This window comes from Pagrus major, chromosome 13 (assembly GCF_040436345.1).
Source record: "Pagrus major chromosome 13, Pma_NU_1.0".
Taxonomy (NCBI): domain Eukaryota; kingdom Metazoa; phylum Chordata; class Actinopteri; order Spariformes; family Sparidae; genus Pagrus; species Pagrus major.
The window spans coordinates 8890417-8903319 of NC_133227.1; the positions used below are offsets into that span (position 1 = coordinate 8890417).

General features: G+C 41.8%; 1 protein-coding gene across 1 annotated transcript; it reads right to left on the bottom strand.

The window, feature by feature from the left end:
• Positions 1–719: 719 nt before the first annotated feature.
• Positions 720–12141, bottom strand: scaf4a (SR-related CTD-associated factor 4a). Its single transcript, XM_073478837.1, has 19 exons — positions 11992–12141; positions 10272–10355; positions 10098–10142; positions 9827–9988; positions 9546–9678; positions 8982–9121; positions 8687–8854; positions 8432–8517; positions 8220–8304; positions 7754–7930; positions 7495–7568; positions 7156–7346; positions 6836–6936; positions 6446–6559; positions 6196–6352; positions 5969–6096; positions 5601–5754; positions 4827–4982; positions 720–4487 (listed from the first exon to the last, which is right to left on the bottom strand). The coding sequence occupies exons 1-19, from the start codon at positions 12019–12021 to the stop codon at positions 3253–3255; spliced, it is 3420 nt and encodes a 1139-aa protein (XP_073334938.1). The 5' UTR covers positions 12022–12141; the 3' UTR covers positions 720–3252.
• Positions 12142–12903: the final 762 nt, after the last annotated feature.

A 12903-nucleotide genomic window follows, 5' to 3' on the forward strand; every position in this document is an offset into this window, starting at 1 on the left:
CCAACTCCGATCGATATGTCAAATAAAACAGTTTGAGCCCCCATAAAAGCTGATATTCACCACGATTAGAATATTTCTATAAATAAGAAAGAAGGCCTTAAGTTGTAATAGAAAATTATTATGAAATGTATTGCTTTATTTTGCTTGCCTTGTTTACATCAGTACTATCAATCAGTATCCTAATTTGCAATAAAAAGAAAAAACAAATCTAGAATTCCTTTATCACGATGTTACATGTCCCTGCACGACCCATGATTTAACCTATATTCATCCATGTTGCATATAAAGTTACTAAGCTGGAGAGACAGTGCTGTCAATAGGCCTCTTTCAGTCAGTGGTTAAGCAGCATGAAGAAAACTATATGCTGATTACTATAGCACTAGGACAGAGTTAATTTGAATGACTGGTCTTTCATATAAAGAACATTTGAGGGAAAAACTGTGCGCTGCTAAGTCTGCTGTTCCACTGGCTCTTTGTTGTCGACACTTGACAAATAATTAAACATCTTACTTGTTTTACTATTCACCATAGAAGGTAAAGGGCCTTTGAGCATTAGTTAAATTACTCGGAAATCACTGTTACCACTGTGGCATTTAAACAGACCACTACATCATTACATGCAATGTGTGCCAGATGATTTTGAATATCTTTATCGTTTAACATCTGACTACCAGTTAGCAGCATGGGTTAAGCATTTAATATCAGTTGAACAAGGAAAATGATTTGGTACAAAAATAGTTTATTAAAAACAATTTCCTCTGGCTGAAATATTGAAGATTTTATGTCCATGTCTTTTGTATTTTTAACAAATCATAGAAACATCTGTCAACTTTCAAACCATGAGGAGTTAAAAAAACGTTAAAGCAAAGGGCCTTTGTTGTTCCTTCCAAGTCAATTTGTTTCTCTCAGATAAACGAATCACAGATCATAAACAACAATTACCATTACATCTTTGAATCGTCAGTGATACAAGCATATTTACAGCAGTGTGTCCCAAGCAACACTCTTCATTTCATCACTTTAGTTTTGCCCTCAGTGCCTCTCTGTGAAGTGGACTTGCAGAATCTGGGCTGCAATTGTTAAAAAGTCAGATACAGTACGTCGTCAGTGAAAAAGACACTAAGTTTGAAAGCTGAGTTTATCATAGACAAAAACAAAAATGAATTCAGTTACAGGGTTATGTTTTGCGTTTTCATGTGGCCAAAACTAATATAAATCAGAGCTTGACTGACTTGCGTGAGGCAAACTCATTTGCCCGATCCCAGAGATTGCCCTCTTCCTACCATACACGCAGCAAAAAGAAACCCCCAACGTAAACATAAATCTGATCGAGTCTACCCATCGACTTGTTTACAAAATTCTCAAAAATCCAAGCCGGCGCCTGAATTCTTTCTTTGCAGTACAATAGTTTTGAAATAAACTTGTGATGGATATTCCTCTCTTGGATCTACTTAAGTTTCCATTTTATTTATTTAACTAAAAAAATATGTATTTAGGCAAGGATGTCAATTAATTTTCATGACATAGATGTTAGTTTTGAAAAACTGACTGTCGAAAGATTTAACAGAAACCAAGATAAAAATCCATTTTGCCAAGAAAAATATCATTTTTTTCCAGCAGTTTTTCAACAGCTGTTGGTCATGTCTTTGCTAATGGATATACTCATCCGTATGTTGGCTTACCACTATCTCTGTATATATCACTCAAACTTCAGAAACAAAGCCAACTTATTTAACACCAAATTCATTAATGTCCTAAATATTCCTAGGGAGACATACCATGATACACGGAGACGTACCCTTTCTTTTGTGAATTTTTATGCACATGATGTGGAAGTTTCTTATGCAAAATGCCTCTTGGCACATCATTCACAATGCTAATGAAACAAAAGAAATGTGATAATGCCACAGTTATAGCTTAAGTCCTTGGTTTTGAGCCCCTACAATTGTTTGTCCAATATTTTTGTAACTTAACAAAATGATTATGCACACACAGAGAAAAGATTTTCTTCTTTTCTTAACAACTTTTCTATAAAGTGACATCTGAATAAGTACAGTATGATTAAACAAATGAAGCCTTCTTGATTAGCTAAATAATATTAGAATGAGTGGATTGAGGAGTGTTACTTTTTTCACAAGGAATTGGGTTCAGTTCCAGCTGTCAGTAACAACACCAAGTAAGACTCAGTCCCATGTCCAGTCCAATGTAAGAGTCTTGGTAATACTGGTATACATTTTTTAAAAACTTAAACCTTGTATTGAGAGTGAATTTAGGGTATTAACCAGTACATGTGCATGTCACAGATCCATCAGTTACTGCAGCGAGTGGCTGGTAGAATGAGGACTCATCTGTATTCTGCCTGAAATTAACTGTGGTTCAAAAGCTAAGAAGTGAGGTCATAAGTAAAAAGAAAGCTTGGCCGTCTGTGTGAGCAAAGTACCAGGCCTAATTCTTAGTCTAAGTTACCCCAACATCCAGAAGGATGCCTTAACTAATTTGTACTTTTTAAAAAAATAAAAAACAAAACAAAAATAACATGCCCTTTTTAATTCAAACACCTGCAAGTAACTTGATTGGATTATAAGGCCACCATAGTCCTTTCAGAGCTGTGCCTTACTGGCTGCAATATTGCAATGAGGAGACAACATGAAACACAAAATGAGATGAAAACACAAAGAAAAATAAATGGCGCCTCTATTATTCAGTGTTTGACATGACATTTTGGCAAATTAAAACCAATGTTTTAAAATGAACACATTTACTTGGTTGAGGAGTGCCTGTTATCACATGGCCATGAAGTAAAAAACTGGTTTGTGTAATGAAGAAAATTCTTTTTTTTCTATATCCGGAGACCACCTTGATTAAAAGCAAAAAACTAACTCAAATTAACCTCAGATGAACAGAGCTTAGTCAACATGCAAACACTCCTTTCATTCTTGCAACTCACAGTGAGTAGACAGTCAATACTTAACTGAAACCATTTTCCCAAACAGATTTTAAAGTGGTGATGTGTTTTGAGAGACTGAAGTAAAGCCAAATTTGAACATGAAGTCTGAAAACAACCATTTTCACATGTGTGGGAGATATTTGTTTTCAAGAAATGTGTTACTGCCCAGAAACTGTGAATTATCAGCTGACAAACTGTGACGAGTTACTTATTCATCTGCCAGGAATTGAGCCTGGTTAACAACCTTTTTAAAAAATCTTTCAGTGGTTCGCAGCAGTTTCTGGCTGCAAGAGAAGTGAGCCAGTCTACGACGCTGCTTCCTCTTTTGTTTCTGTGGGCTCACTTTGAGCTGAAGGTAAGGGCTCAGAGGGCGGCATTGCCTCCACTGCAGCAGTAGTTACCTCTGAGGGCGGAGCTAAAGGTTCTGATTCTGCCTTCTTTTGAGAAGTTTCCACAACTGGTTCTTCACTGCTTTCTGCAGTGGCCGCAGGAGTCACACAAGGTTTTTCTGTGCTGTCAGAGGTCCGAAATCTGTCCATGTTTTCCAGCTCAGCCAGTCGATCATCTCTGTCCCACCGTGTGGTCCTCTCTCGCCGTTCTGACCGCCTTGGCCTGTCCCCTTCTTTTCCTTCAGCTCCTCTTCCTCTTTCTCGACTCCCTCCTTCTCCCCTTCCTCTTTCTCCTCCCTCCCCCCGCCCTCGCTCCCTCTCACCGTCGTCACCCCTCCCTCGTTCCCTCTCGCCGTCGTCACCCCTCCCTCGTTCCCGGTCCCCGTCGTCACCCCTCCCTCGTTCCCTGTCGCTGTCCTGGCCACTTCGCCTGTCCCTCCAGTCGCGTCTATCTCTGTCCCGATCGCGGTCTCTGTCCCGATCACGGTCTCTATCCCGATCACGATCCCGATCTCTGTCTCTCTCCCATCCTCCTCCCCGGTGTTCGCCTCCATCTTCGTGCCAGCCTCCGAGCCTGTCCCTCCCATCTATTTTATCACCACTCCCACCCCTCCCTCCCTCACCAAATGGACGCCTTCCGCCTCCAAAGCCTCGGTCCCTCTCTCTATCCCTGTCTCGATCCCAGTCTCTGTCCCTCTCTGGCTCTCGGTCCCTGAATCCAGGCCGGTCTCCTCTGAAAGATCTGCCATCCATTTCTTCTGGCCCCTCCAGGCCACGAGGAGGACCCCCTGGTCTGATAAAAGGAGGAGGAGGACCTTGAGGAGGGGGGCCATGTCCATGCGGAGGGAAAGGAGCCCTCATATTGTGGGGAGGGAGCATCCCAAAGCCTCCTTTGGGTGGAGGAGGGTCATGGTGCATCATTTGAGGGTGTGGCCCTCTGGGCATCATCTGAGGGGGCATGGGAGGCATGTTGGGGTGAGGGGGTCGTGGCCCGTGGGGTGGAGGGAAACGCTGCATGTGTGGTGGGGGAACCGGGGGACGCTGAAGTGGGATTAAACCAGGCCGTGCACCAAGTAGACCACCGGAAGGGGGTTGGAGGTTTCCTGGAGGTCCACCTGGGAGGGAACCTGGAGGTACACCTACCTGGTTACCTGTTGGGGAAACAAATACAAAATAAAGTTTTTATTTTAATTCAACTTTCTAGAAGAACCAAAATATTCAATTTACAACAAATCCTACCATTTGAGAGACACTAACTAACAAATGCCTGGTACCATATTAATACAAATTCATCATAATCAAACTAGTCATCAATTACATTTCTGCCCATCAACCAATCGAGTCACTGTTAAAGCACTATACTGTATTTAATTGTAAAATTGCAACCAGTTGTAATGGCCAAACTCAACAAACCCCCAACATAAACACAATGGGTAGGGCAGAAAGAGAAACACCTGGTGAAAGGTCTGTAGAAAAAAAGACAGACTGACCCATAGGTCCCATCTGGTTGTTGAAGATGTTGTGACCCTCCATGACCTCATCATTTGTCCTGTTGCCCAGACCTGCTGGGTCCAGAGGCGGGTCGTCCACTCCACCTTTGGCAGGAGGTGGGGGACCTAAAGGCATGGCACCTGGAGGAGGAAAACCTGGGAGAAGAGGGGTGAGAATGAGTGTGCTTTCACGCCAGTTTGATTCAGTTAAAGCCAATTCTGTTGACAACTGGAAGGTCACTGATGCGGTTTGTTGAGGTCTAACAGCAAAGACGACCAAGCATAGGACAACCTAAGTTGAGGGGATTCTCTACAATCAATCAGAGAGTGAAAAGCTGTTGTGCTTGCGTTCTAGCCTATGATTTTTCTCAGTTTCTTACTTAAAAAGTTAGCAAAACATGACAGCTCTATTTTCCGTATTCTGACTTTTCATCACTACTCTTGACAATCATTTCTTCAGGAGCTCTTTGACAGCAGAGAACACAGATAAACAGGAGGAGGAGCAGAATAGTGTCGCAGGAATTTGTTTTCCAGATGAGGGTCCATGAAAACCTGATGATGTAGGATGACAGTCACTATAACTGCGCAATGATTAAGTTACTAAATGGAAATGTATCATCATTTCAACCAAATAAACTGATCTACAGACCTGAAATCGTCCTTAATTTGTGTGTACATTACTGATAAACATTGTTCAATGGACACAGTGTCAGAGCGAGAAACTGAATGAAAGCCAATGAGAGGTGGTTTGATGGCAGCTGTAGGAGGTGCTACCTGGAGGCATCTGCATGGGATTGAAGCCAGGTCTGATGAAAGGAGGAGGGGGGACGCCTGGGGGGAAGGAAGGCGGAGGCATGCCTATGGGACCAGGAAAGACAGGAGGCTGGAGAGAGCCCACACCAACCATGGGCTGCTGCATTTGAGGAACCTGAGAACATTTACAGGGATTTACTGGAGATCTCAAATGAGAAGGTTATTTGTTATTCTTCCCAGTGACGCACTGGAGAAACACAATAGTTAAGTAACTTCATCAAACAAAATCATCTTATGTCACCAGGTGACACACCAGCATGTCATATTATTTTAAATGGTACCTCAACATTAATTTACCTGCAATAGATGAACATTGTGCTGTTGCTTACCTGTGCAAGTGGAGCAGCTGCAGCAGCCACAGGTAATACCTGTGTCTCCTCAGGCTGCTGTGGCTCTGAACGGCCGTTATGGGTGAGCTCTTCCGGGAGGTCAAGAGTATTCCTCACTCCACTCCACTCTGGAAAGACGGACATGATTCAGACTGGTCCGCATACTATAATACACACAGCATTTTGTTATGTGTTTGTATTATTTCCTAATGTGTCAGAGTTTTTACCTGGTGATAAGGTGTCTACATCCAGTATTCCTCCTTCTTTTAGCTCCTCCAACTGAGCCTCTCTGATTTTAGACCAAGGTATGTAGGTGACACCCAGCTCCACATCCCAGTACTGTTTAAACTCAGCCTTTATGCCCTTATTCAAAGCCCAAGCAATCTGGCAAGAAAATAATATTTATACACTAATTATAAAATTCTCAGTTTCTCTCTGATTTGATTTGCATTTTTTGTTTAGTAATGCTTTGCTCACCTTGATGGCTTTCTGGTTAACTTTGTGAGATCCTCTACTAAGCTTCTGTAGAGCCCTGAAGGCATCTTGCCTATGTATCATGACAATGTAGGCACAGCCACGTGGAGGGATCATCTTAACAAGAGAGGAGGACAAACAGAGGTGAGCAAAAAAAGATTGCGATTTTCATTTAGTCAGGTGATGATTGCACTACAGCAGTAGGGGTTAATCAGTATTTAGTTAACCTAAATATCAGAACTCGACAAAAAGCAGAGGCTTTACAATAACTTGCATTAAAAGGTAATCAAAACACACACAAAAAAATTGTTTTTTCAATTTTTAGATGAATAAATGAAAAATTACAAACACAAGATGTTGATCAATGTAACTGATCTATTTGAGTGCACTTACATTGATTGACTCTATCTGGCCAAACTCCTCCAGTAAACAGGCAACATCTTGCTGCTGTGTTCTCTTGTCCAGCTGACCCACCCAGAGAGTTGTACTGCAAACTGAAAAGGAGAAATAAAAGGTGTTGTGAACAAGAACTTAGACATGCAAAAAATATATCCAATACTTGGAATCAAAGTGAGGGAAATTATTGTCAGAAAACACAGTGCTGTCATCCAAAGATTTTTTTGAAACTATTAAACACAACGCACCTCATCCAACATTTCAGGGTCATGTCTATCTGCCTGAATAAATATTGACAAAAATAGATTATGACTCACTGCTTAGTGTCTCGCTCTTGGGTGGCGGAAGGCCTTTCTGCCGTCGCTCTCGCTCTTTCTCCCTCTCCCTGCGCTCCAGCGAGCGAGAGCGTGGGGAATGGTGACGTCGGTCTCTGGAGCGCGAGCGGGATCGCCTGTGCCTGGATCGCCGTGTACGGGAATTAGACCGTGACCTCCTCCGCTTTGGAGATCTGAAGAAAAATAAAAAATATTGCAAGTCATGATATGTTCATAATTAAACACGGAGGAGTTTATTAGCATAAAATTAAATGCATGTTAAAGAACAAATTTACACTGCTGAGACGATGTGACACATCGCATCCTATTTCAGATGTTTACCTGGAGCCTGAGTTTGATCGTTGACCATGTCTGCCATCCCTTGTAGCTGAATGGTCCATATCCACTGACAAATCCTGATATGGAATGGACAAGACATGATTATAATCTGATGAACTACTTCTTAATCTACCACTTTAACTAAACATAAAACTTTAAGCCTATAAGCTGTTTTTCCGAATTTCTGGCTTGAGATTTAAATTTAAAAGCTGAAATTAGCTTCTTAGTTTTTAAATATCCTGTGCACTATTCCTCAGTCTACCTGTTGCTGCTGGGCGGCAATGTGGGGAGGATGTACCCCTGGAAAGCCTGGAGGCCCAGTAGAACCAGGGAGGGGCTGTCCTGGTAAAACATGCCCCATAGGAGGCATCATAACTGGGAAGCTTTGTCCTGGTGGAAAACCATAGACCTGGGGCTGGCCATTAGGAGGGAGAGGAACCTGAGAAAGAATGCTGGGATAAATATTGTGCATGTACAACAGGGTTTTTCACAAATATTAAAAAGGGGGGTTGGCTGCAATAAAAAGGGAATACTGTAGTGTATAAAATAGTGCTACATGCATTACGTACCCCTGTATTTATAACACAGTTTAAGTGTTAGCTTATATTTGATAGTTTAATATTTTAAAGTAAAAATGGCGGGAAAAAAAACAAAGACCAAGAATTAGAGAGTTTGAAATGTCAGGAAAGACAAGTCATCTTTCAATTAAAAACGTTTGTACTTATTACCTGTTGTGAGGGGTCTTGCAACATGTTAATCATCTGCGGTTTAAAGTGCTCCATGTGCTGTGGGAAGGCTGGAGGCTGCTGCATACTGTGACGATAACAACAAAATACACCATCAGCTTCACAGCTTTAAGTTCATTTTTAAAAATCAATTAGAGCTTTCTACTTCTTGGCATTGCAGATCTCCTGTAGTTTGTAAAAAATATAGGGCTTACAAGGACGGGTGTGATGAGATGTCATCCTTCTTTGCTTCTTCTCCGGTTTCCGGTTCGTCGTCATAGTCAAAGCGATCCAGCAATTTCTAAGAAAGAGGAAGGTAATTCAAATAAAAAAGTTCACAAAGCACAGACAAACAAAGAAGAACTTGTACAGCCTTATTTTACTTGTACTCAAAGCACTGCGCTAAAAAGTGTTATTAAGAGTACATTTAGCTGCAGATGGCTTATTAAAACACAAAAACACATTGCCACCTTATCAAAGGCTGTCATCTGCTGGGTGGGTAGGGGAGGTTGCGGGGCGACCATGCCCAGTCCAGTTGTGATGTTTTGGCCCTGTGTTTGAATGTTATGGACAGGAGGCTGAGTGTTGGTGTCGGGCTTCACGGGCTGCTGCTGAAAGTTCTGGAGCATCTGTTGAAGCTAAAAATGGCAGTGACAGTGAGTACAAGAAGAGTTTTTTGTGAAGGTCAGAGATGTGAAAGCAATGATAATTGAACTAATACAACAAAGCTAATGCAAGCCTGCACTAGCACACACACACACTCACCTGCTGACCCTGCGAGGACTGGAAGAGCTGTGCCACAGCAGCAAAGGCATCAGAGTTTTGCAGCTGAGCAGCGGTTGTTGTGGTGGCAGAGTTTACCGTTACCGCAGTAACTGGCTCTTTGGCTGGAGGTGGGGAAGAACCTGAGAGGAGAGACAGAGCGTGAACAGGTGTGTGATCAGGTTTAGACCAGTCAGGATAATCACATTATTGACTTCTTGTACACATTGTTGTGTTAACATGCATGTTTGTTTAATTGCACTTTTAAAAGGCGATACTTGCATTATTATGCTGATATGCTATCCTTATATCAATGGCATAAAATGGTCTTAATGACAATAATCTTGTTTATTGCAATTATTTATGGACAATATATCATCACTACCAAAAAGTAGCTCACGTGACAGGCCTAAGCAGCACACACATGCCTTCGAATGTCAGCATCACTCAGAATAAGTCAAGCAGTAATATTACAAATTTCTCCACCAAGCAAATGCACATTGTTTTCAAGATTGAATGAACTTGTTTAAAAAAAAAAACACACACAAAAACATTTTGACAAATTACCTGGCTCATCTGCGCCTGTGTAGGGTGCAGCAGCACTGCTAGAGCCAGCTGCCATGTCCAGGAGAGGCTGAATAACCTCAATCTTAAACACCCCATTCTTCTGCCACAGGTTCAACACCCGCACAATCTTACTCTACAAAGGAATATAAGAAAGCAAGGAAACTGGTGAAGCAGAAGTTGTCAAAGTCCTTCAACCCCCAGTTTTGTACTATTTGTAACTACAACAATAGAATCAAGAGTTTTCCAACTAAAATTCCTCACAGTGAACTTTACGTTCTTACCCTGTCCTCTACTGGGCAAAGGCAGAGGTTTTCAAAAGTTCCTGTGATGTTTTTGGTGAACCTTGGGCCAAACACATCCTTGTCCGCTCCAAACTGGTGTCTGGACTGCCTGACGATGGAATCCACCACATACAGGCCTGCTACCTTGTACTCAGGCTTACACTGTAGAAAGGAGAGAAGGGGAACGCAGAAGGAGAAAACAGATTTGAGTTTGTTCTTGTTTGCAGAAGAGAAACTATGTGATGAATGAATTCCGACAGGTTTGTCTCACCTTTTTGATAAACTTTTCCACAATCTGGACAACATGTTTGTAGAGCTGAGGAAGAGAGAGGCAAGTGAGCATGTTTTCATTTAGATATAAGTTAATAAAATAAGGTTTATCATTGAAAAATACAGAGAATGTTGCTCAAATAGATATACAAGTATCTCTCAAACTCATTCTTACTTTCATAGCTTTGATGGCCGATTTGGTGATGGAGATCATCTTCGCCCGAGATATTGGGGGCTTGGAGTCCATCAATGAGAACAGCTAGAGACAGAGTAGATAACAGAGGAGTGAGATGTGGAGATTCATCAGAGAGGAAGAAGATAAAATGAGAAAGAATAGTGTTTGAGGAGTTTCAGATTCAGACTTCTATAGCACTGTTTTTGATTTTAAAAGCCTCATGTCTTCCCACACGACAAAGACACCTGTACAGGACAAATTCTTAGTTTTAGTAGAAACAAGCAGCAGAATAAAACCTGATATCTGAAGCTTTAAGCAATAAATACTCCAGTCTTAATAGGCTTATCATGATAGCATGTGATTTGTTAATTGGATTACTGATTTTTGATTGGTTGCTACTAATGATGATCTGAATTGTGACGCTGTGATTGTTGGAGTGGGTCTGTGAACTTTTCACTGCCTCTGTATCATGTGTGATAGCTCATCATCCTCTGACAGAGACATGATGCCGAAAGCTTTAGTATTACAATGCACTGTCCTGTTAAAACAATGAATGCATGAAATCTTCTGTTTCTATTGATTATCTCTTTCAGTTTCCATTTGTTATAAATGCCTTCACACGTGCAGAAGTCCCTCCTCTCGTCTGAGGACAATAATACATTTGAACTGTTTTGAGGTGAGGATCCAAGAGGTCACCACACAGCAGCATTACTCATGTGAAACAAAATGACAAACCTTGTTACAGCAAAGAAATCAAAAATAAACTAGAATAAATCATTGCTTTGCTTATTTAGAGGTGTATAAAATGGCCCATTCTCTGAGAAAAACTAACTTATACATCAGTGCATGTTTGCTCTTTTTACAGGGATATACAAACAGCATGCACTGACATATTTGTCATGTCTAACAAGGATTTGCATTCATAAACAACAGCTACTTTCTCTGTTTCTATGTCAGACAGAAACTGCTACTGAAACGGTGAGGTATTTTTCCACTAACCATCAGAAACTATCTTGGGCTGGAAATGTTTTGGAGCAATAAACAAGTCTCAGGACTGTCTGATCATGATGATATTACAGGTTTGTGTTTGCCACAGCGAGCTCAGCCCTGGCAACTATGACTTTCAAGGGTTAAAAGGACCATTAGCAGAAACGAGAAGAACCAAAACCACCGGTGAATGACTTGACCTGTGTTTTACCGGACTTCTACAGTACCAAGCATCAGTCCTCAGGCCTTACAGTAACTTGGCTTGACATCTTTAACAAACAGGCTGAGCACATCATTGAATCCGAAGTGGACGTTTTGTTTGTGCGCTTGACAACAACAATAGGGCAGTGTGTTTGCTCGCTGTGTTTGCAAGTAGCAGTGTTGCAAACACCACTGCCCATGCTCCCACAAGCTAATATTAACGTTACTCTACGAACTTTATGCAAGGTTACTTTAATCCAATGTGGACTGGGTGTCGTTATTTTAGCTTGCTAACTAGCATAATATCCTAGTATTTGTTCCAGCAACATTACTCGCGCTGCAGGTGTAGTTAGCTAAATTATACCACAAACGCTAACTCAGTTAGCCCTCGGCCAGGTTAAGATGGACAGGTCCAGCTAACTAGGCCCGCTGGTCGGTCCTGCTCGGCTAGCTTCAGTGCATCACAGCACCATGACCAGCACCGCCACACTCGGTGACTTCAGGGTCTCAGCGAGCCCTGTAGGCGGCTTACCTCGTGGTTGAAGGCGTTAACGGCATCCATGATTGCCCAGCGCTCCGAGCCTCCCCCTCAACTCCCGTTTCCCCGCTTACAGCGACGTTTATTGAAGGAAGGGTCGGTACAACATGTCCGCTCCCGGTAGCTAACGACAGTTAGCCTAGCATCGGTAGCTCTTGGGTCGGCGGGCACGGCAAAGCATGATGGGATTCGATGTTGTTGTGCTATGTTTTGTCCACTAGGTGGCGGGGTGCTGCAGGAGTTGACAGTATGAGGACGAGGCATGGCACAGTGGGGTCCATGGAGTGTCCTCAGATATGGCGACTTAACCCCTAAACAGATGTTAGCTTTGGGCCCCCGCTGGTTCTGGTTCCTTCCATTTTCTGTGCCCTGTGTGCCTGACAGTCTACTTCAAGAGCTGGTCAGGTACTGTACACACAGCAGGCTACACGTACAATCTTATATTTAGCCTATTTTTACATCAGATATCAACCCTTGCTGACTCACGTCAATTAGTCTTAAAGGGGCACTGTGAAGTTTTGGAGAAGAAACTCAAAGAATTGTAATATTTACAATTTTAATGAGGTAATAATACAAACTAATATTTGTTTATATATTTTCCATAACAGAATAAACAAGCTGTTCTCAGAGGAAAATAAGGTCCCAGAACACTGTTTGAAGCTAGAAAGTTGGCAGGGTCCGCCAAATGTGAACAAAGTAAAACAGTCTTAAGCTGTGTTGTCCTTTAAGTTCAGTTATTTCTTTTGTTTATTCAGTCATGAAAACAAAGAGAGTTTGTTTATTTAGGCATAAAAAAAAGTCAATGAAGGGTTAGGGTCTTTCCCTTCAGATTAAAATTTCTTCCACAAAACAACATAGTGCACTTTTCTTAAATTCAAAGTGATAATTCCTGTCCAGACGTGTGAA

Excerpts from the sequence above, each read along its gene's own strand:
- scaf4a (XM_073478837.1), bottom strand. The coding sequence starts at position 12,021 with ATGGATGCCGTTAACGCCTTCAACCACGAG. Across the intron at positions 9,122-9,545 it reads CACAGGCGCAGATGAGCCAG|GTTCTTCCCCACCTCCAGCC; the intron begins GTAATTTGTCAA and ends CTCTCCTCTCAG. Across the intron at positions 8,518-8,686 it reads AGATGACAGCCTTTGATAAG|AAATTGCTGGATCGCTTTGA; the intron begins GTGGCAATGTGT and ends CCTCTTTCTTAG.